The following is a 27319-nucleotide window of genomic DNA, read 5'->3' as shown; positions in this document are numbered from 1 at the left end:
TGTCACCAGCATAACAGAAAAGACGAATGGCTTTTGTTTTAAACTGAGGGCACTTTTACAAAAGTCATCTTTCCATTTATTTTTCTTTCAAAAAAAGGATTTGGGTTTTGGGCTTTTTTAAAAAAAAGACAAACACTTTCCTTGCCTATTTGACTTTGAGAAATAATTTAAGTCAAAGAATCTGCTCTATGCTAACCAAGGTAAGTGTCCTGGATTTTTTTTTTTTTTAAATGGGGAAATGATCCAGAAACTGCTTTCACAAAAGATGAGTGTTCTTCTTGGAGTGTGTTCCTTAAGAATGAATGTGATTTTCTTCTTTTGGGGTCTCTTGACTAGGGCTAAAGCAAGAGAATTAAGGAGAGAGTCAGGACGCAAAGGGAAGTTGTAAGGAAGCAAAGTTATGTTGTGGACAGAACCATCCAAAAGGAAAGTGTCAGTGAGATAAATAGAATCATGAGACTTTCAGTGACTCCAGTGACCTCTGATTTCATCTTATGAATGAGATGGAAATGCCAGCCATTGGGAAACAAAATACCCCATAGATGGTGTGAAAAAAAAATACTGTAACAAAGCAAGAGCATGGTAGAATGATGATAAGAAACATAAAATGATCAAATTCCAATTCGAAGCAATCATAATTGATTACATGATTTGCAAATCACCCAAGTCTCTCCATGTCTCATAAAGGATTCCTACATTTGCTGGTCAGTCAGGTATAGGGTGGGGTTTTCCCGTTGTACAAAGGTCTAGTTCAATAGGTCAAGGCTCCTTTCTGCCTAGGGACTAAATGTAAGTAACCTATGGCCAGCACGGTGACTCACGCCTGTAATCCCAGCACTTTGGAAAGCCAAGGCGGGCAGACCACTTGAGATCAGGCGTTTGAGACCAGCCTGACCAACATGGTGAAACCCGTCTCTACTAAAAATACAAAAATTAGCCAGGCATGGTGCCGCATGCCTGTAGTCTCAGCTACTCAGGAGGCTGAGGCAGGAGAATCACTTGAACCCAGGAGGCGGAGGCTGCAGTGAGCCAAAATTGAGCCACTGCATTCCAGCCTGGAAGACAGAGTGAGACTCCATCTCAAATAAATAAATAAATATAAGAAACCTTTGAGCAACCAAGTACCTTATGAAGTCCACTTCATAGTTTACAGAGTTTGCACATACATGTTCTCCCAATCCTTCAAGCCTGCAGTATTCTCGCCTACCTTTGAATTCATATCTTTTTGTTTTTTGCACCAATTACTTGGTTTTCAGATATAAGAACAGTCCTTTCAAGCTTGAAGAAACAAAGAGAAAGCCACTTGAACCCTCTGTTTTGCAAATGTGGAAGCACTGGCTCAGAGAAAACGAGAATTGTGTCCAGGGTTACAAGCTGCTTAGAGGCAGAAGCAGAACTAGAACTCAGATCCCTCAATTTCCAGTTTGCTCACTACCTTCCTCTACTGACTCAAGGCAAAATTTAAAATGGTTGCTCCCAGGCCGGGCGCAGTGGCTCACGCTTATAATCCCAGCACTTTGGGAGGCCGAGGTGGGCGGATCACAAGGTCTGGAGATCGAGACCACGATGAAACCCTGTCTCTACTAAAAATACAAAAAAAAAAAAAAAAAATTAGCCAGGTGTGGTGGCGGGCGCCTGTAGTCTTAGATACTTGGAGAGGCTGAGGCAGGAGAATGGCATGAACCCGGGAGGCAGAGCTTGCAGTGAGCCGAGATTACACCACTGCACTCCAGCCTGGGCGACAGAGACTCTGTCTCAAAAAACTAATTAAAATAAAATAAATAAAATAAAATAAAATAAAATAAATAAAATATAAAATAAAATAAAATATAAAATAAAATAAAATAAAATATAAAATAAAATAAAATAAAATATGGTTGCTCCCATTCAGAAATTTATAGTCCGTAAATACGGATTAATTTTAAAAGGTGCAAATTCCAAATTTGTTTCTACTGCCTGTAGAGTCTCTAAGTCAGTCCTTAAAGTATTTTTGCCCAGCACCTTTTTAACCCACAGCCCACGCTGTGTCACTAAGTAAGTCTCTAGACAGGGATAATAAACAGGCCAGGAGAGTGCAAGCATTCATGCCTAGAGCATGCTGCTACCATAGGACTTAGCACAAGGTAGCGTCAGCCTCTCCATATACAACATCTTAACAGCAGTCACTGTCTTTTTTAAATTGTAAGACTTTACTACTATTTCTTAGTTTTAGGGTCTTCATTATCTTCAGGGCCCCAGACTTAGCTTAGTACCTGCATTTAGAGGTACCCAGGGCATATTTGTTGAATGAATTAATTTGCTTCCAGTCTATTCACGTCAGCATGTTTTTCACTTTGGCAATTCAGTTAGCAGTCACTTCTTTTTATGTTATCATTGCAGAGATAGAGCACAGCAAAGATCTGCCAGCCCCAGACCTCTACCTAGTGGCCTGGAAATTCAAGTATTCTTATTGGTGGAGGCCATTTATTTCTGCTTAGAAGCTGTCTAAACCTCCTACTCCTCAACTCAAAGGAAAACACAGGTATGTCTGCCTACTCCTTTCCAAACTTGTTGATACATTTTACCTGTGTGAACTGTCTTTTCCAAGGAGAAGAGAAGGAAGACCGGAGACAAGTAGGGAGGTAGAGAATGGACACTCAGTAAACATTTTGTGCAAGACACTTTTTTGTGTAAGTAATACCATGTTTTTTAAAACGCAAACAATCCTTCAACATAGATATTTTTCTTATTTTACAACTAATATATCTAAGGTTGCTTCAGTAGATTGCTCAGGGTCATATGGCTAGTTGGTAGCAGAGAAAGTTCAAACCCAACTCTGCTGCCTCCAAAATCCATTTTCATTGCATCCCATATAGCTCTCTCAACTAAACAGGGACTCCCAAATAAAAAGTCTAAGAGGAAAAACGATACATTTTGTAATAGATAATGAAGCCAGGTATGGCAATCTCAGCCTTACGAAGGGCAAGGCAGCAAATACAGTCGGAAACTGGCAGCCCTAGGAAATCCTGCTGATCCTCACTGCAAGTTCATGAATCTGCCAGAGGGGTCAGGTAAGTCGAGGGTTCCTGGAGGACTCAGGAGTCTTTCTTTACTCCCTCCAGTCAGTAAATTCTCTTAGATTTTGTGCCTGGGGCTTCTGATCTGATTAAGAGACAAGCTACAGAGCCATAGAGAAAAACTCCTCCAAGCCCATCCCAAAGGTGCAGCAGCAAACCTGAGCAAAGATGAAGGAAGAGGCTTAGTGAGCGGAACCACAGGATACCTCAGGCTCTCAGACCAACAGCATGTACACATCTTGGTTTCAGATCCTGAAATCCCCACTCACTGCAAACTCTGCCTCTTAATAGCATTGTAGCCTTAAGTTGTTTCAAATTATTATGGTAATTTCCCATTTACTGGTCCTAATAGGTCAAAAAATATATGCTCTCATCTCCCTAAGGCAAATACCACTGTGATAAGTGACATGAGACTACAAAAATCACACAGGGGTTATACAGCTAGATCTTTCCTCAAAAAATGCTGTATCTTCAAAGGCAAAGTGAAACGAGTTATATATATTTCATAAAACAATGGAATACTTTGAGGTCTCAACTATCGTTTGTGTGTCTTCTGAATTGGCCAAGTGGGTTGCAGGGAAAAGCAGCACTTGCAACTAAGTCTACATGACAAATTAAGGGCCTCAGTGTGACATAAACTTGATTTACTAGAATTAACTCAGCCCATTTGATTGAGGCAAAAGCAATGTGAGATGTGCAGAAGGCTAAATGATAAAATCCAGAAAAACTGGTAAAAACTGGTCCTATATACCCATGTCTGTGTATGTATATACTTCCTCCAGTTCCCGCTGACAAGCATGAGCATCCCCATTTCTAGCTGACATCATCTTGGGCTCCAGAATATCCCTTATGACGTTCCTTGGGGATTTTGTTTTCTATTATGGTCAGTCTTGCCTCTACAAGTTAAGAACCTCCCCTCAACCCAGGTAATATCCTTGTTTTATGGCAAGGCATGACAGTGACCAGCTATTCTTTAGGACTCTAAATGCTTTGAATCAAAACCAACATTTCTACTGACTGAAATTCCTAGGATTCAGAGGCAAAGTGATAGCAAAGAACCCCTTTAATACTGAGAAATTCTAGCATCCCAACGGGGTCAAGGTACTGTCTACACTCTCTAATAGTAATACTACAGATTGAGTACTCCTTATCCAAAATTCTTGGGACCAGGCCAGGCATGGTGGCTTATGTCTGTAATCCCACCACTTTGGGAGGCTGAGGCCAGCAGATCACTTGAGGTCAGGAGTTCGAGACCAGCCTGCCTGGCCAACATGGTGAAACCTCATGTCTACTAAAAAATACAAAAATTAGCTGGGCGTGGTGACAGGCACCTGTAATCCCAGCTACTTGGGAGGCTGAGGCATAAGAATCACTTGAACCGAGGAGGTGGAGGTTGCAGTGAGCTGAGATTGTGCCACTGCACTCCAGCTTGGATGACACAGCAAGACTCTGTCTCAAAAAAAAAATAACAATAATAATACTTGGGATGAGAAATGTTTCAGTAGGATGAACATGGTGGCTCACTCCTGTAATACTAGCACTTTAGGAGGCCAAGGCAGGAGGGTCACCTGAGCCCAGGAGTTCAAGAACAGCCTGGGCAATATGGTGAGACCCCATTTCTATTAAAAAAAATTAAAATAAATAAAAAATAAATGTTTCAGATTTCAAGTCTTTTCAGATTTTGGAATATTTTTGTTATACTTACTGGTTGAACATCTCAAATCTAAAACCTGAAATGCTCTAGTGAGCATTTCTTTTGAGTTTCGTGTCAGTATTCAAAAAGTTTGGGATTTTGGAGTATTTCAAATTTTGGATTTGGGGGTTTAGGCTGCTCAACCTGTAATAGCTAAATTTAGTTGAGCACTTACTATGTAGCAGGCACACTTCTAAAACCATTCCAACATTTATCAGTCATTTAATCTTCATAACAACCCTTTAAAGTCATTATTATTACTATTAAAACGGAAGAGTTTCCTGACCCCTCGCAGAACTTGCTACAGGGGTGTGGCTTGTTTGCATGTTCAAACCCCTCATGGGAAGGGAAACATGCAGACAGGCAGGTGCAGGAGCCAGGACTAGTGCTTTTGGGATCTGGCCCCACAGTAGGATCTAGAGGTGTGTTAAAATTAATGCTCTTTTAGCAGTTGCTATTTATAGACAGCTAAGTATTACTAGCTCAGTGGAGACTCAGGTGACAGTCTTTTACACCCTGCCCTTTTGGTACCCAGGTCCTTGTCCAAAGTCCAGGAAGAATCAGGTCACATGGACTTGAAGGATGGTGAACGCGGGTATTTTATTGAGTGGTGGAGGTGGCTCTCAGCAGGCTTGTTGGGGAGCTGGAAAGGGGATGGAGTGGGAAGATGATCTTCCCCTGGAGTTTGGCCATCCTGGGCCGATCTCCTCTCCAACCATCCCTGGCTGAACTCCTCTTGATATTCAAACACTCCTTCTCTTCTCTCCTTCTCTGCCATGCTGCTCTGCTCTGCCAGTGGAGCTTGGGGTTTATATGGGCATGGGATAGGGGCATGGTGGGCCAGAGTGGTCTTGGAAAAGGCAACATTGGGGTGCAAAAACAGGAATGCCTGTTCCCATTTAGGGCTGTAGTTTTCCAGGCTTGCAGGTGGGGCCTTTGCCAGGGAATTGCTCTCTTCTACTCAGTATTTCGTTGCCTCTTGTTGGTATCACTATTATTACCATTCGCATTTTACAGATGAGAAAACTGAGGCATAGACAGGATAATTAGCCCAAGCTCACACAGTTAATAAGTAGTGAAGCCAAGACTTAAACCAAAACAATCTGATTTCAGAGCTTGGATTTTTAAGCAGCATGTGATTCTGCCCCCATTCAAAGATGAAAAAAAGGCATATATAGCACTATAAAAGTTGAGTCTTGTGACAAGGGCTCCCTTTCAAACTTATTAAACAAAGAAGTTCTGCTTGACTTTCCTCTAACAGAGCATACCATGGCCAAGAAAGTTGCAGTGATTGGAGCTGGTGTGAGTGGCCTCTCCTCCATCAAATGCTGTGTGGATGAGGACCTGGAGCCCACCTGCTTTGAGAGAAGTGATGACATTGGGGGATTATGGAAGTTTACTGTACGTGGTTCACATCCTCTCGTCTCTATCAGTCATGATCTGGCCATTTGCTTTGTCTCTGCTCAGACACGGTGGCTTTAGCCTGCCTTGGTGATCAAGTGAGGGAGTGGCTTACTGCAACAGCACAAACATGTGTATAATGCAGTGTTAAACACTAGGCAGGATGCAGTCTGATTGGTAAGGGATTTTGAGAATGTGCAGACTCGGGTCAGGGACAGTTGGAAGAGAGAGGAAAAAAGAGTTAAGTCTGATAGATAAGCATAGTATTGGACACTTATGATGATTTCTGGACAGTGGACATTCTAAGACAAAGCAGCAGAGTGTAACATCAGGCAAACTGAATAGCATTGGTGAACATAAAACAGATTACACTCTAGGGAGAATGGAAGTTGGCAACAGGGAGTGGAACCACAACCCCCAGACATTGTTCAGGTCTTTAGGAACAGAACTGGCGAGAGTGAGGCAGGGCCCCAGACCTTGGAAGGCCTTGGGGGAGGGGGAGGGTTTGCTGTCACATTTTCATAATAGAAAGAACTCAGGCACTAACCAATCCTTCTTAGAAGTGGAATATTTAGCCTCAGAGGCTACACTTAGGTCCAGGCCACCTATCAGGTGACTTGAGCATCAGACAGTGGGGATGGAAGTGGTTAAATACCACCTGCCTTTGGTCAGGATTGGTGCTGGTCACTGGAAGTAGCAGGGTATCCAGTAGGGACTGAGGGATCTACCCCAGTGGTGAAGTCTAAGGAGGTATCAGAAGGTTTATGCCTGTAATCCCAGCACTTTGGGAGGCTGAGGTGGGAGGATCACTTGAGGCCAGGAGCTCAAGACCAGCATGGGCAGCATATCGATACCCTGTCTCTATAAAAAATAAAATTAAAAACAAAAAAAAATAAGATGGAAGCTAGGCAGGCCCAAGTACTAAATGCTATAGGGTAAAAGAAGAGTGACATTCATTCAACAGGCATGAAAGAGAGAAGCCTTCATAGAAGGCATGTTGTTTGCTATTAATAGATCTCTGCTGGATGGTGAATAAAACAGAATAAGCAACTACATATAAGCAGGGGTAGTCATAACCCTAAGATTACAGTATACTAGGAGAAAAAAAACCTTTGGTATATTGTTAACCTCCTCAAGCCACCAAATGTTAATGTGGAAGGAAAATATTGGGTCTGGTTTATGTCGCTTCTGCTATTTGACCCCACAGTTGGTTTGGTTTACTTCTTCTATTCTAAAATAATACAGATTAATTTTAGAAAACAATCTTGAGGTAAACAAATAGGGGAAAAAAGGAAAAACATAAATTAAGTAAGTAACAATACACGCAAATTAGTACTATTAAAATTTCAATGTAATTTCTCTCAGTCATATATATACAGTTGTCTCTTGGTGTCCTTGGGGGTTTAGGTATCTTTGGTTTTGCTTTGGATACAAAAATTCACAAATGCTCAAGTTCCTAATAGAAAATGGCATAATATTTGCATGTAGCCTACACACATCCTCCTGAATATTTTAAATGTTCTCTAGATTACTTATAATGCCTAATACAATATAAATGCTATATAAATAGTTGTTACACTGTAATATTTAGGGAATAATCACAAGGAAAGAAATATGTACACATTCAATACATATGGAAGCATCCTTTATTTTTCCCAAATATTTTCCATCCTTGGTTGATTGAATCCATGGATCTAGAACCTACAGATACAGAGGGCCAGCTGTACTATTTCTTTTTCAAAAATGTTATCATAGTATTAATTTTCACTCATTCAACAAGTACTTATCATGTCCTTCCACCAGGACACAATGATGAACAAGGTACACAGGGACTCTGCCCTCCTTGTAGTCCGGTGGGAAACAGAAACAGTAAATAGGGAATTACAACACAGTGTCATCAAGTTCTTGGTAGAAGTACAGGATGCAGCAGGGCCGCATCAGCTACCTTTTGCAGCTCTGTTGGGTCATGGATAACTTCTTAGAGAAGCTGACAGCTAAGAAAGAGGCTTAAGAGAGAAACAGCGATTAGCTTCAGCCACAAGAAGTTCATTGGTGTCTTTAATATAGACCTATTTGCTTTGTTGTTTTGTTTTTGAGTGATGGAGATTGAATCAAGACAAGTTGAGGACTTCATGAGAAAACAGAGGCTACAGTAAATGATTCTTCTATGAAAATTGAGATAGGATGGAGAGAGACATGACTGAAGGGGACATAGGTTGAGAGGATGTTTTGTTTTGTTTTTAAAATTAGAGTATTTTGTGCTGATGAGAAGGAGCCAATAAAGGAAGGTAGATTGGGAATATACAGAGACAATAATGAGAAAAATTAGTAAGGTATTCCCTGAGGAAAGGCAAAAAGGAACATGTCCAGGGCATGAGTGGAGGGAGTAGCCATGCCAATGGAAGAAGGAAAAGATAAACAAGACAGATAATGAGCCCTGCATTCATGGAATTGTTAAAGGACAATGTTAGTCTTGGAGAGCCCTATTTAATTTGGTTAGCTTCTTTGCGGTTTGAAAAATATATTGATTTTAATTATACAATCCCACCAATGATTTCTGATAATTATAGCATAGAGACCTAATGCTGGGTTTCCTGGAACTCTTTAAAATTACAAATAGTGGCTGGGTGCAGTGGTTCATGCCTGTAATCCAGGCACTTTAGGAGGCCAAGGCGGGTGGATCACTTGAGGCCAGGAGTTAGACACCATCCTGGCCAACATGGTGAAATCCCATCTCTACTAAAAATACAAAAATTAGCCAGGCATGGTGGTGCACACATGTAATCCAAACTATTTGGGAGGCTGAGGCACGAGAATCGCTTGAACCCAGGAGGCAGAGTTTGCAGTGAGTCAAAATCACACCACTGCACTCTAGCCTGGGTGATAGAGTGAGACTCCATCTCAATCAATCAATCAATCAATCAATAAAAGTAAATAAGATTACAAATGGAACATTAATTGCTATAACCCCCCCTCAGTGAGGCTAGCATGAGCCACCATGATCTCTGTTCTCTTCCTCCTATCTCCATTATCCCAAAAAGCTAACTATGCCTTCACCACAGGAATCTTCCAAAGATGGGATGACCAGAGTCTATAAGTCATTAGTGACAAATGTCTGTAAGGAAATGTCATGTTACAGTGACTTCCCTTTCCACGAAGATTATCCTAATTTCATGAACCATGAAAAATTTTGGGACTATCTCCAAGAATTTGCTGAGCACTTTGACCTCCTGAAATACATTCAGTTTAAGGTAAGATACTTTGGGTTATGGAAGATGAATAGATGGGGGCTGGCCTATTCAGCAATCTAATGAAAATTGGATGTTTAAAGTAAACTTTTTATTGATTTTATCTCTAAATAAACAGGAAGATAATAAGGACTCCTCACTTCTGCTGCTGCTCAAGTTTTACTCAAATAAATCATTAAAATCCTGAACTGGGGACGGGTGCAGTGGCTCACACCTGTAATCGCAATACTTTGGGAGGCCAAGGCAGGCAGATCACTTGAGGTCAGGAGTTTGAGACCAGTCTGGCCAACATGGTGAAACTCCATCTCTACTAAAAGTACAAAAATTAGCTGGGTGTGGTGGTGCACATCTGTGATCCCAGCTTCTCAGGAGGCTGAAGCATGAGAATTGCTTGAACCTGGGAGGCAGAGGTTGCAGTGAGCCAAGATCATGCCACTGCACTCTAGCCTGGGCCACAGAGTGAGACTCCATCTCAAAAATAAAATAAAATACTGAATTTGCTGATTCCTCCTCTAAATGCCAAACTCTCATTCAGGATGAAATTTTGACTTTTTTTAAGAGAGAAGAAAAGAATTTTGTCCATGAAGCCCATTGGGGAAAAAAAATCTAGATGTCTGAACCACAGAAATTATAATAAGACAAAACTAATTTTCCTAAATTTCCCAAAGCATTGGGCATTGTAACTCATCTCTTTCTCACCAGGAATAAAATGTGACTGTTTCTTCCTTCCACTGAAAGATTCAAATGTCTTGAGTTAAAGTCTATATTGCCACCTTTGTGAGTTTGCATAAGTTACTTAACTTCTCTAGGAAGATGATGAATCAATATTAATAGACCTCTTGTCATGGGACTTGGCCTACTAAAAGTAACAGACATGGTTACCTAACCAGTAATTGCATGAGGGTGTTAGTGAGAAGTGAGTGTTTGTCTTTCACTTTTAGACCACTGTGTGCAGCATAACGAAGCGTCCAGACTTCTCCGAAACTGGTCAGTGGGATGTTGTCACAGAGACAGAGGGCAAGCAAAATAGAGCTGTCTTTGATGCTGTTATGGTTTGCACTGGACATTTCCTGAATCCCCATTTACCTTTGGAAGCCTTTCCTGGTGAGTCATTTCTACCTGAGACCATGCCTACACTTCTGGGTTCTTCCAGAAGTAAACTTATTGATTTGCAGTTGGAAATACCTCCCCATGATTATAGATAGCTTTATATTCACTCTCAAAAATAATACGTGCAAAATTACTTTAAAAGGTGTATAAGGCACTATGTAGGTGTCAGGTCTTATTTATTTATTAATATAAATGTTATTATTATTGTTTAAGCTTTCTAATGTGTGTCTAACTCAAATTCAGTGATCACATAAGGCTCAAAACAATCAGATCTGTCATGAAAAAGAACAGGCTTTGATTTTAGGGATTAAATTACAGGTAATTTGAATCAGAACTGGCCTGTAATAGAACTTACAGGAAGTGGAAATATATGTTTTTTTTTTTAAAGAAACAAACCAGAAATTAAACATGTAAAGCAATATATTCAACCTTCTCTAGAGTTGGAGGTTCTTGGACAAATAAAACTTTAAAAGGGGGAAAAAAAGCAATATATTCACCCTTCAAAACAGTCAACGCAATAATCATACAATTCTTTGGCTGGGCATAGCGGTTCATACCTGTAATCCCAATACTTTGGGAGGCCGAGGCAGGGAGATCACTTGAGGCCAGGAGTAGGAGACCAGCCTGGGCATCATGCTGAAACCCTGTTTTTACTAAAAATACAAAAATTATCTGGGCATGGTGGCTCATGCCTGTAATCCCAGCTACTCAGGAGGCTGAGGCACAAGAATTGCTTGAACCTGGGGGAGTGGCAGTTGCAGTGAGCAAAGATCACATCACTGAACTTCAGCCTGGGCCACAGAGTGAGTATCTGTCTCGAAAATAAATGAACAAATAAATAATCATACAACTCTTAAACCAGGGCTATCCATAAAAAGGAGTTTTAGAAACTTCCATTTGGAAATGCTTTTCACTGTGACCACATATTCTTTTTAATATACTCATGACTGTCAAATTGCCATCATTTGAGGTCAAAACTGATGATTTGAAAAGCCAAAAGCTATTCAAATTCAGTTGAGGGAAATAAAGTTAATCAATTGAGGATTACTAAAATGTAATAAAGCTACTCTTTTGTTATATATTAGTGGCCCTAAAGGCAATTGAATAGGTGAGTTTTTGAAATTTCTTCAAGGAATTAAAAGAACTTTTAAGGAAGGAAAACTGTGAAGAATAAAACATGCAAACGTTGGCAAAATGAATGAAAATACGTCTTATAAATGTAATCACAAATTGACAAAATATCCTATTCAAAAAGGAATGAAGTGAAAATTCAATACATAATTTTGCAAGGAAACAATATTATAAATGGTGGTTGGCTTCAGGCTTGCTGCTGATCTGGGGGCTAAACACACAACTGTACAGTACTAAAGGAATATAAAAACACCTCTTATGACATTTTCTATGGGAAAATGTGCTATAAGTGCCAAACTATTAACATGGATACTTTCGGAATTTATTCTCTTCAAGTTTGGGATTGTTTACCCTTTATTCCACACTAAATTCAGTTCCACATAGACTTTCTTTTTTTTTCTTTTTTTTTTTTGAGACAGGGTCTCACTCTGTTGCCTGAGCTGGAGTGCAGTGGTGCCATCTCTGCTCACTGCAGCCTCAACCTCCTGGGCTGAAGCAATCTTCCTGCCTCAGCCTCCAGAATAGTTGGGACTACAGGTGTGTGTCACCACACCTGGCTCATTTTTGTATGTTTTGCAGAGACGGTGTCTTGCCATGTTGCCCAGGCTGGTTTCAAACTCCTGGGCTCAAGGGATCCACCTGCTTTGGCCTCCCAAATACTGAGATTACAGGACTATAACTTTATAAGTTCCGTTTCTGCTTTTAACTAACCACCACAGTATCTTTCACGAATAGCTGTAGGACCCCTGTTGAAATGAATGTTTTACTTGGGAACATGAACTCTTCTCTGCATAGAAAGTACCAGGATTATTTCTACACTATTGAAAAAAATCCATAGAAATCACAAGCTTTGTCTATAACATGTCGCCACAACTGTTTGAAAGTTGACATTGCAACACATACATACCCTTTTTAAAAATCTATATTGTCAACCTAATGGAAGAAGCTGAGGTACAAAATGTGATTTCAAAGAATTTACTTGAGTCAAAGTACAATTTTAAAGAGTTTCCTCAAGGATAGCTGCTTGGGAAACATTTCCAAGTTGCTTTGGGAAGTGCTTTGTTCAGCCTTTGTCATAAGCAGGTTTCTGAAGGGAACAGGGAACAAGGAGTGCACAGATACAAAGTTGTGTGACAGGAATTCTCATTAGTTTACAGAAATAGCATTGATTAGTCATAGGCTGTATATTTTTGAACTATAGGCTATGAGTTATGACATCCAGCATACAGCATTGTCAGGGTAATTTATGGCTACTTAATGTCATAGAGCCCAAATAGCAAGTGTCTTCAAGAGGCGATTATTTAACTCATCATAGGGAGTGACATGTGATTGCTGTCAGATTTCAATGCCTCTCTGGGCCTGATAACTTAAAGGGGACTTGCATTCCTCAGATAAAGTTTCTTTTCTTTTCAGTATAAATTGACTTCTGCTGTTTTCCTGAATTAGTAGTTTTAATTTATCAAATATATTTGTTTTTTACTTTTTGGCACTGCATTGACATAATCATTGACTCAGAACTACCTAAACATTGTCTATTTTTTCTTCTTCAATATGTAATTACAGAGAATCTGTCATTTGCAAGTCATTGTGTTAGGCGGTATGAAAGATGTAAAATCCATGAGCAAAGTTGAGCCCTCCAGTAAATTCCCTCCAGGAAAACCTCATAAGTGGCTGAAAGTCCCACTCTCTAATGCATTTGATGCATATTCTGTTCCCACTTCTTGGAAACTTCTTTATGCTCCCCTTTTCCAATTTCTAATCATCCTTTAACAAATTCTTAATTTAAGAAAATCCCCTTCAGATGCCTTCACTGGCTCAGTCCAGGCTGGACGTCCCATTGGACCCATCTCAATGCCTTCTCTTCTGGGACGGAGTATAGTATCATGCCTGACAGCTGAGCTCCAGAGTCAGACATCCTGAGTTCCCATACGGGCTCTGATATTTACTGTATGGTCCTGGGCAAGTTGCTTAACCTCCCTGTTTTGTTTGTTTGCTCGGTTTTTGTTTTTTTGCACTGCAATCTCAGCAGTGCAAAACAAAAACAAACAGGGAGATTAAGCCATTTGCCCAGGGATTTTTTTTTGTCTCAGTCTCAGCTTTGACAAAATTGAATAATACTATGGTCCGCTCCATGGGGGTGCTGTGAGGTTTAAATTTGTTAATACAGACCAGGTGTGGTGGCTCATGCCTGTAATCCCAGCACTTTGGGAGGCCGAGGCAGGCAGATCTTTTAAATTCAAGAGTTCGAGACCAGCCTGGGCAATATGGTGAAACCCTGTCTCTACTAAAAATACAAAAACTTAGCCAGGCATGTTGGCATGTACATGTAGTCCCAGCTACTTGGGGGGCTGAGGCGGGAGGATCACTTGAGCCTGGGAGGCAGTTACAGTGAGCTCTGATGGTGCCACTGCACTCCAGCCTGGGTAACAGAGCTAAATTCTTTCTCAGTAAATAAATAAGTAAATTTGTTAATATGTATAAAGTTCTTAGAAGCCTGGGACTAGCATAGCAAGGACTAAATAATTGTTACCTATTTTCTGTTTACTTACTTACATCCCCATTAGAGGACAAAGTCTTTATTTATTTAGAGACAGAGTTTTGCTCTTGTTGCCCAGGCTGGAGTTCGATGGCATGATCTCAGCTCGCTGCAACCTCCACCTCCCAGGTTCAAGCAATTGTACTGCCTCAGCCTCCTGAGTAGCTGGGATTACAAGTGCCCACCATCACATCCAGATAATTTTTTCTGTACTTTTAATAGAGACGAGGTTTCACCATGCTGGCCAAGCTGATCTCGAACTCCTGATCTCAGGCAATCCACCCACTTCGGCCTCCTAAAGTGCTGGAATTACAGGCGTGAACCACCGCACCCAGCCTAGAGGACAAATTCTTTGAGGGTATGGGTTGGGTGCGGTGGCTCACACCTATAATCCCAGCATTTTGGGAGGCTGACGTGGGCAGATCACTTGAGGCCAGGAGTTTGAGACCAGGCTGGACAACACGCGAAACACTGTCTCTACTAAAAATACAAAAATTATCTGGGCATGTTGGCACGCACCTGTAATCCCAGCTACTCAGGAGGCTGAGGCAGGAGAAACTTGAACCTGGGAGGTGGAGGTTGCAGTGAACCAAGATCACGCCATTGCACTCCAGCCTGTGTGACAGAGCAAGACCCTGCCTCAAGAAAAAAAAAAAGAAAAGAAAAAATTCTTTGCGGGTAGGAACTGCCTTTTGTCCTCACATTCCTTAGACCTTAGACCTAGCATAGTACCTTGGGTGGTGTTGAAAGTGTTGAAAGAACAGGCTATATAAGATACGACTATTAGCCAACTTTTTCCTTTAGTATCCCTGCAGACCTGATCTGTGGGGCTTGTCCTTCCGTTGCCCCTGGATGAAATCTCAGGCAGTTTTCTGCTTATTCTCAGATAATGAAATGTCCTCTGATCATTATAAGTCACCCAAAAACAAACAAACAAAAAATCTCATTTTCATAACTAAAATGTCCTGTTCATGCAATAGTCAAAATTTGCAACTGCATGTAATGTAAAGGCTTCTCCCTCCACCATCTGGCACCTGCTATGAGCTGACAGCAGTGTCAAGGTGCTTGACTTCCTTCTTCCTCTGCCATCCTCTCCCTCCGAACCTTAAACCTATCAGCTGCAGTTTCTGACCTTTGCAGAATTGGAGCTGGGGAAAGGTCAAGAAGAGGTAAGAGAGAAGAAAAGTTCTTTCTGAACTGGCCCCAATCCTGAGCTAGTTTTCTCTGATCTCGGGGGTGTTTAAAATTGGCCTTGTCAGGTGGTGTCCAGGTTTTGATTCAGAGAGATGCTTTGTTACTGGGGATATCTCAACTGTAGCTTCTGTTACAGATTATATGCTCTCAGGCTGGCTACCTACAACTCTCTAACCCCCAGTTCTCCCCAGGTCATCACCACACAGACTATCTGTTAGGGCCTCATTGTGTGTTCAAATTGCCACCTTGGGCAAAGTTCCCTTAAGCTCGTGTCAGATGCCGGCTCTCTCCCACAGGGCCTTCTGGTCCACATGAAATATAGATCTGGCATTGTCAACAGTGAGAGAAATGCTGCCAGTGCAGCCACCATCCCTCGAAGGCAGTCCCAGTCACGGCCTTACAAGCACCAGTTGCTATGCTCTGTAGACCCCGAACATCAAGGTCTCACTCAGAGTGGTCTCCTTGAAGCCCCTCACACCTCCATGTCAACATGACAGAAAATGCCACAATTCCTGTCAGCCACTTCATCCTCAACCATTTTAGACCATCAAAGTGCGTGTGAAGCTAAGTCAGGATCACAAAACTGGCCTCACACACACAGTTTCTGCAAATTCAGCATAGTTGGTTTAGCACCTCACTTGGAATGCGGGAACTATTGTTTAGTGTCCAGCTTTGGGGGCCTCAGTAGGCAAAGAATCCTGTTAAAACATTTTGTTATACAATCTACTTCTTGCCCAGGATGTTCAACGTAGCATATAAGATGTTTCTTATTATTTGTGAGTTTGATTTCCTGAAGCAACTGCTTTAAAAAAGAACACTGATATGGACCATAAGATCTCTTATGTTTTTAACAAGGCATAGTGTAATGGTCCTGGGAGAAGCCACAGTTGTATATAATACTTAATGTAGATGAACTAGAAACAATCTACTTTTTGCCCAGGATGTTCAGCATAGTATATAAGATGTCTCATTATTTGTGAGTTTGATTTCCTGAAGCAACTGCTTTAAAAGGGCACACTCATATGGAATTCAAGATCTCCTATGTTTTTAACAAGACAATTTGTACTAAATCCACATCTGGGCTCACAACATCCCAGGTGAGAGGGAGGTTATATGATTTTTCTATTTCCTGCCACAAGCAGCACAAGCAAAGTGCTGCCATAGTTGTGAGACTTCCTTTTTCCATAGACCCTATCCCTGCATAGTGAGAAATTACAGCTTTGGATATTTCAGACTTTCTGATCCTACACTCCTCTCAGGAATTCATAAGTTTAAAGGTCAGATCCTGCATAGTCAAGAGTACAAGATCCCAGAAGGCTTTCAGGGCAAGCGCGTCTTGGTGATCGGTCTTGGGAACACTGGAGGAGACATTGCGGTGGAACTCAGTCGAACAGCAGCTCAGGTACATCATCTCTGAATTAATGCCCCTAATCCCATCATCAGTTATGGTGGCTGGAAAGAGATATTCAAAACTATGAAGTACATTGGCCAATTGCTAAATTATGCAGACACAGAGTAAGTGGGAAAAAAAAACATTGAAAATCTTTAAAGCCACTCACAGTCCTTTCTGAACTATTTAAAAAGCCATGCTTTACGAACTGAACTATCTCCAAGAAGGGTCTAGGAAAATTGTGTGGATGCCAGACCTCTAAGCATTTTTCAGAAGTGCTCCTTCAGAAACAAGACCGTATAGGCAAATTGCTTCACCCAGGTCAATTATCTTTTTTTTTAACACTCTCCCTTTGTCATTCTGGCAAAATCCCTATGTAAGAATAGAAAGGTCATTTTATTGAATGTTTCTAAGTTCTCTACTAAAAGTGATATTTGTACCTTGTTTTGAGATGAAAGCAACTCTTGCACAACAAGTATACATAATGGTTTTAGAAAGTCTAAGCCCAGATTCACAAATTAGAAATCTATTGCACTTTAGCATAAATTAAAGGGCAATGATTAGATCTGGAAAGAATAGATTTTTATTTAAAAATAAGTTAAAATTGCTTTTCCATACCTTCACTTTAAGTTCTATTTTGCTTACATGTAAAAAATTGCCAGATCAATTCCATGTATCTACAAATATTATACTTCTATATTTATAATTCTATAAACTAGTAAAATATTTAAGAGATATACAGATCTAGTAAAGTGATTTTGAGAACAATGACAGCAATAGGAACAGATAATCGTATGTAGACCTATGTACAAATTCACCAATCCTCTACTGTTAAAAGACCAGACTGGAATAAGATCATTTGAAATACACTGATGAAAAATACTACAAAATGATGAACATTTATTTATCCTTCTTGCCTTACTTTACTTTTTAGGTACTTCTCAGTACTAGAACTGGTACCTGGGTTCTTGGGCGCTCTTCAGATTGGGGCTATCCTTATAATATGATGGTTACAAGAAGATGCTGTAGTTTTATTGCACAACTTCTGCCTTCACGTTTTCTAAACTGGATTCAAGAAAGGAAGTTGAATAAGAAATTTAATCATGAGGATTATGGATTAAGTATTACCAAAGGGTACTTACATTTTTTATTTAGTAGAAAAATTATTAAATCAATATTTCTCATTATATTTTATTCAGAATTCAAAATGTTCCATAATTGTAATATTGCCTTTGTTTATTCTACTCTAAATCTATTTCTCTAAGACATTGTCCATCAAGTGCCGTAGCAGTTCTTAAAATATGTGTATTCTCTTCATGGTAGCAAAGTAGTGATTCATGAGGCTGGAAGAAAATAAAAGATGAAAACTTTCATTTCCTGCTGTTACAAATATCACATATTTTTGTTGTTGTTATTGTTGTTGTTGGGGTTTTTTTGTGTTGTTGTTGTTGTTTTTGTTGTTGTTGTTGAGACGGGGTTTTACTCTCGTCACCCAGGTTGGAGTTCAATGGTCCAATTTCTATTCACTGCAATCTCTGCCTCCTGAGCTCAAGCTATTCTTCTGCCTTACCCTCGCAAGTAACTAGGACTACAGGCACAGGCCACCTTGCCCAGCTAATTTTTGTATTTTTAGTAGAGATAGTGTTTCACCATGTTGTCCAGGCTGGTTTTGAACTCCTGGTCTCAAGTGATCTACCTGCCTCGGCCTCCCAAAGTGCTGGGATTATAGCAATGAGCCACTCCACTCAGCCAAAATGATATATTTTAACATACATCTGTATAGAGTTGCACATTGGCAAGTAAAAGCCTTTGAAAAGCATGTAAGGTCATTAAATATGATTTTTATTATACACTTGACCCAAATATTTTTCTTCGGTAAGATATCTTTTTTTATTTTTTGTTTCGTTTCTTTTTTTGTCTGTGTTTTTATCCTTGAGATGTCTTTCAACTTATGAGGAAAGCTACTGGCAAAGGATGATTTGATATGTAAATTTTATAAAGAAAATATGTTTGATGTGATTAGGTAGAATGATGGTCACACTGAAAATATGTATCAGTATAAATTTTTTTTAATGGAGTCTCACTCTGTTGCCCAAGTTGGGGTGCAGTGGTGTGATCTTGGCTCACTGCAACCTCTGCCCTCCCCGGGCTCAAGTGATTCTCCTGCCACAGCCTCCCAAATAGCTGGGACTACAGGTGCAGGCCACCATGCCCAGCTAATTTTCTGTATTAAATTTTTATTTAAAGAGTTCCTTGCTAATTTCCTCTCTGCCTAATGTCATTCCCTAGAGGCCTAAGTAATGTGAGACCCAAAATTGATCATCAAATGGATTGTTGTACACTCTATGCTGACACTCTGAGAAAAGCATTGCTCCAGAAATTAGTTCTAAGAGATACAGAGTTTTAAACCCCGAGCAAGAAAGATTAGGTTTGGTCATTTTCCACATAACTTCTACTGAGAGCAGAAACACAAAACCATGTTATAAACATACTAAGTCAAGTAGATGACTTTGAATTAGACATTGGTTAATTCTCTTCCTTAGCTTGGCAGGTAATTTCCCTGAATTGACTAAATAAATCATTTGCTGAAGTTTCTCATAAAAATAACTACAGTGAATAATTTTCTCCTGTGTGTCAAAGGAAAAAAGCAAAATTCATTGTGAATGATGAGCTGCCAAACTGTATCCTCTGTGGGGCAATCACTATGAAAACCAGCGTGATGGAATTTACAGAAACCTCTGCTGTCTTTGAAGATGGGACAGTGGAAGAAAACATTGATGTTGTGATCTTCACTACAGGATATACATTTTCTTTTCCATTTTTTGAAGAACCTCTTAAAAGCCTCTGTACAAAGAAGATATTTCTATACAAGCACGTCTTTCCCGTAAACCTAGAGAGAGCGACATTAGCCATCATCGGCCTTATCAGCCTTAAAGGATCCATCTTATCAGGCACAGAGCTCCAAGCACGATGGGTCACAAGAGTATTCAAAGGTACCATGACTCTACTGAAAGCCCTCTCTTTGGATCTTAAAACTGGTGCCCTGCCATTTAGCTAAAATCAAACAGATGTGAACTAAAGTAACAAAATATTTTTTTAAATTAGTGTACAATTAATTGTATATGTTTGTAATATCAGGGTGTGCTGTGTCACTTAATGTGACTGAATGGGAAAAGAGATTTTGGCTCTGTGGATGAGATAAATTCGGACAACAGAATATAATCAAATTTCTCAGGTTAGCTGAAATTATTGAAGGCTTCATGATCCTATTCTAGCCTAGTCTAATCTATTTCCTCCTAAATCTTTTCATTTAGTACTAGAAGTATAATTTTATATTGCTTCCAAAGAAAGATATTGGAATAATATACACTATGAATGAAGTTGAGATTAGAGGCCCATAAAAAATATTTTAGACACCGGAAACTACTTTCTGTCAATTACGCAATAAGAGCATAGATGCTGGAGTCAGAGCTACCGAGGTCCAATCCCAACTTCGAAATTCTTTAGCTTTGCAAGAACCTCTCTAAATCTCAGCCCCTTCATCTGTCAAATGGGGATAATAAATCCTCTATCATAAGAATTTTGTAAAAAGGATAATGTCTGCAAAGCAGTTAGCACAGTACTTGACATATAACTAATGCTTATTAAGTGACAAGGTTTCTCTGACCATTGCTATTGCTATCATACCTCTCTAAAGCAGGGCAAATTTTAGATTAGCAAGTATTTTAGTTTTAAAGAACTGCAGTTTTCTTGTTGTTTTTTTTTTTTCGGATTTTTTTGAGACGGAGTCTCGCTCTGTTGCCCAGGCTGGAGTGCAGTGGCGCAATCTCGGCTCACTGCAAGCTCCGCCTCCCGGGTTCACGCCATTCTCCTGCCTCAGCCTCTCCGAGTAGCTGGGACTACAGGCGCCCGCCACCACGCCCGGCTAATTTTTTTTTTGTATTTTTTGTAGAGACGGGGTTTCACTGTGGTCTCGATCTCCTGACCTCGTGATCCGCCCGCCTCGGCCTGCCAAAGTGCTGGGATTACAAGTGTGAGCCACCGCGCCCGGCCAGTTTTCTTGTTTTTAAATATAAACAGCCATAGCAATTGGGCCAATCAGCTATGCTGTAGAAGAATTCTGTTCTTAATGAATAAAAACAATCACCAATAACTTACAAATAGCATACAACATGGTATTAAGTAGTGTTGACTTCTATCAAACTGTAGAAATATAATAGGTATCAATCACACTTAAAACCGTACGTTCTCCTAAGTTGGCAAAAAAAAAAAAAAAAAAAAATTGTTATTTGAATTGGGGGAGGGGAAAGAAGGCAGTTGGAAAATCTCATTTTATTTACATTACGGAAAAAAATTCTACAACCCTGCAGTAAATTACCACAAATTTCTGTTTTTTTAAGGCCAATTAAAGAGCTTTCACAGCATTATCCAATTACATTAAAACCACAGAAGACTTAATTAACTACCTGGTTTTTAAAAGTATTTTATGGTGAGCTCCAAAATGGTTATTAGAATGATAAAGCTGACAAAACAAAACTCGTTTAGCTCACACCATAGGAGTAATGGCATGCTTCTCCGGAGAACTTCCAAAAAGCAATCTAGGGACAACCAATTAAATCTTGCTACTTTTTTAGAGGATAAGGCCACCCTAGTGGAAAGCAGTCCACAGAGCTTAGTTGGACCTATCTCGTGCGGAAAGTAAACACACACCCTGGGCCAGCACTTGGTACCTGACAAGGGCAGGACTGGCCAGAATGGGATGGCAAACAGGGTAGACTAACAAGGGTCACAAGTTGCCTGAGGTGGATAGGGACTGTGAAGGGGCAGGTGGGTGGGGATAGAGTTTACATCATAAGAGGGAGTATGGACGTTCTAGGAACCCAGAAGACAAACTGGGATTTTAGTCTCTGGAGAAGCTGGACAACTGCAGAGAATTATCAGGGTGCAAGCTGTTAAGGAAGAATAAGGTGTAGAATTCAGAAAAACAAGAAGAGCAGAGTCCAAGTGCTAAGACTGTCTAGACAGGAGATTGGGAATGAGCAGGTCCTCACAACAAAAGCAGACAGAGCCTGGGTGAGACTGACTGAGAAACTGCCAGGCCCCTTCCACACTTGAGGCTCCTTGTGTAACAAAAATAAAAATGTTCTAAGACAGGGTTATAAAGTGGGTTTTTTTAGAGACCAGTCCTCACTCCATTGCCCAGGCTGGAGTGCAGTGGCGTGATCATGGCTCACTGCAGCCTCCATCCCTGGGCTCAAGGGATTCTCCCACCTCAGCCTCCTGAGTAGCTGGAACTATAAGCCCATGCCACCACACCTGGCTAAATTTTTATTTTTTGTAGAAAGAATATCTTGCTATGTTGCCAGGCTGGTCTTGAACTCTTGGACTCAAGCTGTCCTCCTACCTTGACCTCCCAACGTGCTGGGATTATAGGCATGAGCCACTATGAACAGCCTAAAATGGGGTCATTTTAAGTGTTTACATCTAACCAACTAATAGTTTTAACACAAACATGCACACACACACACTCACACACACACACACACAATGTGGAGGGTACACATACAATATAATATAAATTATATTATGTATACAGTGAAAGCAGATGAAGAGAGACAGGGCAGGCCGACTGGCACAGGTGCAGGTGTCTGGTGAGTGTGGCGCAGGCTGACAGCTGGGCCATAGAGGCATCTCTCCTCACAATTCTGGCAGTAGAGTACCCTGGTTAAGTGAGCTGGGTGGGGAATTTTACCTCCAGAAAATTATTTTCTGTGCTGCAATTCCATTCTGAGCTTTGACTATCATGTGCTCTGAAGTTAGAGCAGTGGGAGGCTAGAAATGAGTGGGAGGAGAATTTAAATAAAGGAAAAGCCACATGTGACTTTAGCGTTGTTTGTGATTTTTCCCACAGGACTCTGTAAGATACCTCCATCCCAAAAATTGATGATGGAGGCTACTGAAAAGGAACAGCTCATTAAAAGGTATGAAATGTAGCTTGCTCTAGGGAAAACTTACAGTATATTCTGTTACAAAAAAAGGATTCAGAGTATAAAAGCCATTCCCAGAGAAGCAGTATGGCAGGTTGGAAATAACTCCACATTAGGAATCAGAAGGATATGTTTTTAGTCCTAACTCTGCCACCAATCAGACGTGGCCTTAGACAAGTCATTTGGGGACACCAGGTCTTTTTAGCAGAACACACAGCCTGTCCCCCTACCAGTGGCAATCCTGTCTTCACTTAGTCCAGGAAATCTATTCTGACTTCACTCTCTTCCTACCTCTCAGGCTGCTCTTTCTCTGTATTTGCTGGTATCGCCTCTTCCTCACTCCTAAAATTTAGTGAGCTCCAAACTTAGTCCTCAGGCCTCTTCTCATTCCTATTTACACCCACTCCCAGGTGGCCTCATCCAGGCCTGTGGCTTTAAATATCATCATATACTCAGGGCTCCCAAACTGTGTCTCTGACTCAAATCTTTCTCCAGAACTCCAGACTCCTAATTCCACTCCCTCTAGATAACTCCACTTAGATATTTAAGGCGTCTCAAATTTAGTATGTCTAAAAATGAACTCTTGACCCCCTCCGCCCCGCATCTGCCCTGTAAATGGGCTGATCTGAAATTTTTCCCCATCTCAGTTCATAGCTACTCATTCCAGTTGGTCAAAACCAAGTTCAGTCAAAAACCTTGGAATAATCCTTTTCTCTTCTTTTTTTCTCACACCCCATATGGGCAAATATTGTCAGCTCCTACCTACCAAATAAATCCAGAATTCAGACACTTCTCACTGCCCCTACTGCTACCATCCCAGACCAGACCGCCAACATCTCTCATCAGGACACTTGCTGCCACCTCTTACCTGGTCTCCCTCCTTCCACTCTGTTCTACAATCTAGGCTTGTCACAGCATCAAGAGTAAGCCACATCACATTGCCCTTCTACTCAAAAACCTCCAGTTGCTTCCTTTTCACTCCCAGGAGCCTCCCTACAGCCTCTGAGGCCCACAGTACACCCAAATATTGATATGCCCTCACTGCCTACTGCTCTCCATCTCATCCATGCTGCTTTAGGCATTCCAGCCTCCTACCTGTTCCTCAAACATACCAAGCATAACCCCCTCAGAACCTTTACGCTCACTCTTCTGTCTGCCTGGAATGTTCCACCAGACACCTAAAAGGCTCACTCTGTTCAAATGTCACTTAATAAGAGAGAAGGCTTCTCTGACAACACTAGATGTGACAGCAACCCTGACTCACCATTGCCTCTCCCCTTACCCTCCTTTCTATTTCTCAGAATGCCCATTATTACCACCTGATATATTACATATCTACTTAGTTGGGGTTTTTTAATAATGTGTTCATTTCCCCCATTAAAATGCAGGCTTTTTGACAGCAAGGACTTTGTTCACTATTGGATCGCCAGCACCTACAATGGTGCCTGGAATGTGATAGACACTTAATGTTCATTTATTTATTTACTCACTGAATGAATGAATGAATGACATTGGGACATCATGAAAGTTTACTGACAGAAATAAGTAAACTTCATGAAAAGTAAAACATCTTGGAAGTTTACTGACAGGAATAAGTAAATAAGTAAGTTTACTGACATAAATAGGTATGAATAATGCCTTCATATTAATATATAATATGCTCATATCTGTGGAAAGTTCAGTCCACGTATACCAAGTATGGCCCTCTCAACTCACAATTCGCACCAATAAAAAAGTTTAGGTACATGTGATGCTTTCTGGTCATGTTCATTCATTCAACAGCTGTTCTATTTGGACTGATCAGACGTTCTCACATCAAATCCAAGAACTGAAAACATGATTTAAAGTTTCTCTCGAGTTTTTAAGAATCTACAACTATTTATGGAGAACAAGCAGCCCGAGGATGATCTTTTTGATAGACTCAATACTGGTATTCTGAATAAGCATCTTCAGGATCTCATGGAGGGCTTGACAGCCAAGGTATTCTGTACATACAATGCCTCCATCATGCTACAGCAGCAGCTAAAAGAACTCACAGCCCTCATGAGAACACCCCAGTGAAGATCCTTTCTTATAACTGTGCCGATCGAGCTGTTGCAATTGTTTGTAACCATCAGAGGGCACCACCAAAAACTTTTGAGAAGTCTATGATGAACTTGCAAACTAAGATTGATGCCAAGAAGGAACAGCTAGCAGATGCCCGGAGAGACCTGAAAAGTGCTAAGGCTGATGCTGAGGTCATGAAGGATGCAAAGACGAAGAAGGTAGTAGAGTCAAAGAAGAAGGCTGTTTAGAGACTGGAGGAACAGTTGACGAAGCTGGAAGTTCAAGCCACAGACCGAGAGGAAAATAAACAGATTGCCTTGGTAACCTCCAAACTCAATTATCTGGACCCTAGGATCACAGTGCCTTGTTGCAAGAAGTGGGGTGTCCCAATTGAGAAGATTCACAACAAAACCCAGCGGGAAAAGTTTGCCTGGGCTATTGACATGGCTGATGAAGACTACGAGTTTTAGCCAGTCTCAAGAGGCAGGGTTCTGTGAAAAGGAACAGTGTGGTTTGGGAAAGATGGATAAACTGAGCCTCACTTGCCCTCGTGCCTGGGGGAGATAGGCGGCAAGTCTTAACAAACCAACATCTTTGCGAAAAGATAAACCTGGAGATATTATAAGGGAGAGCTGAGCCTGTTGTCCTACGGACAACTTATTTAAAAATATTTCAGACATCAAAATTCTAGCTGTATGATTTGTTTTGAATTTTGTTTTTATTTTCAAGAGGGCAAGTGGATGGGAATTTGTCAGCATTCTACCAGGCAAATTCACTGTTTCACTGAAATGTTTGGATTCTCTTAGCTACTGTATGCAAAGTCCGATTATATTGGTGTGTTTTTACAGTTAGCGTTTTGCAATAACTTCTATATATTAATAGAAATAAATTCCTAAACTCCCTCCCCTCTCCTCCATTTCAGGAATTTAAAATTAAGTAGAACAAAAAAGCCAGCGCACCTGTTACAGTCGTCACTCTCTATTGTCATGGGGATCAATTTTCATTAAACTTGAAGCAGTCGTGGCTTTGGCAGTGTTTTGGTTCAGACACCTGTTCACAGAAAAGCATGATGGGAAAATATTTCCTGACTTGAGTGTTCCTTTTTAAATGTGAATTTTTATTTCTTTTTAATTATTTTAAAATATTTAAATGTTTTTCTTGATCTTTAAGATCATGTAGATTGGGGTTGGGGAGGGATGAAGGGCGAGTGAGTCTAAGGGTAATGAAATAATCAGTGACTGAAACCATTTTCCCATCATCCTTTGTTCTGAGCATTCGCTGTACCCTTTAAGATATCCATCTTTTTCTTTTTAACCCTAATCTTTCACTTGAAAGATTTTATTGTATAAAAAGTTCCACAGGTCAATAAATTTAGAGGAAAATGAGTATTTGGTCCAAAAAAAGGAAAAATAATCAAGATTTTAGGGCTTTTATTTTTTCTTTTGTAATTGTGTAAAAAATGGAAAAAACATAAAAAGCAGAATTTTAATGTGAAGACATTTTTTGCTATAATCATTTGTTCTAGAGGCATTGTTAGTTTAGTGTGTGTGCAGAGTCCATTTCCCACATCTTTCCTCAAGTATCTTCTATTTTTTTCATGAATTCCCTTTTAATCAACTGTAGGTTATTTAAAATAAATTCCTACAACTCAACGGGAAAAAAAATTTCTCTTCCATCTCTAGTAAAATTAATTGCCTCCTTTTACCATCTCTAGTAAAATTAATTAGCTTCACAGATATCCTCTGTAGATAAACTCCTTTAATTTCTTTCTTCCTAACATACAAAAACATTCCCAAATATGGTTTGATTTCCCCCCAAAAATGTAACAAAATGGTGGGAGGAGGGGTGGGTCTGATAACTTGAGAAATGCAGGGCAGATGTGATTAATGAAAGGTCCTCCCTCTTTTTTCCTCTCAGGGGAGTGTTTAAAGACACCAGCAAAGACAAATTCGACTACATTGCCTACATGGATGATATCGCTGCCTGCATAGGCACAAAGCCCAGCATCCCACTTCTGTTCCTCAAGGATCCCATACTAGCTTGGGAGGTTTTCTTTGGACCATGTACTCCTTATCAGTACCGCCTCGTGGGCCCTGGAAAATGGGATGGAGCCAGAAATGCCATCCTGACCCAGTGGGACAGAACATTGAAACCTTTAAAAACTCGAATTGTCCCTGATTCCTCCAAGCCTGCCTCCGTGTCACATTATTTAAAAGCCTGGGGGGCACCTGTCCTACTTGCCTCTTTTCTACTTATCTGTAAATCTTCACTTTTCTTGAAATTGGTGAGAGATAAACTACAGGACAGAATGTCCCCTTACCTAGTAAGTCTTTGGCGAGGATGAACCTGATTGTTACGAGGGTTGCACCAAGTCATGCTAATTCTATTTCCAAGTATCTTGTGCATCCCTCCTCTGCTCTCCATCATAACTGCTATAAGCCAAATTCAGGCCTAGTCATCTCTTCTCTGAATTATTGTATTGTCTTCTTCCTTGTATTCAGTACCCTCTTTCTTGCCACCCTTTCCA

General features: G+C 40.5%; 1 protein-coding gene across 1 annotated transcript; it reads left to right on the top strand.

Annotated features, from left to right (window-relative positions):
• FMO4 (flavin containing dimethylaniline monoxygenase 4) lies at positions 1-27319 on the top strand. Its single transcript, XM_032161007.2, has 10 exons — positions 1-200; positions 2380-2521; positions 6011-6150; positions 9213-9401; positions 10340-10502; positions 16629-16771; positions 17694-17893; positions 19400-19752; positions 22671-22740; positions 26710-27319. The coding sequence occupies exons 3-10, from the start codon at positions 6019-6021 to the stop codon at positions 27134-27136; spliced, it is 1677 nt and encodes a 558-aa protein (XP_032016898.1). The 5' UTR covers positions 1-200; positions 2380-2521; positions 6011-6018; the 3' UTR covers positions 27137-27319.

This window comes from Hylobates moloch, unplaced genomic scaffold, assembly GCF_009828535.3.
Source record: "Hylobates moloch isolate HMO894 unplaced genomic scaffold, HMol_V3 SCAFFOLD_8, whole genome shotgun sequence".
Taxonomy (NCBI): domain Eukaryota; kingdom Metazoa; phylum Chordata; class Mammalia; order Primates; family Hylobatidae; genus Hylobates; species Hylobates moloch.
This window is presented reverse-complemented; position numbering and strand designations above follow the sequence as displayed.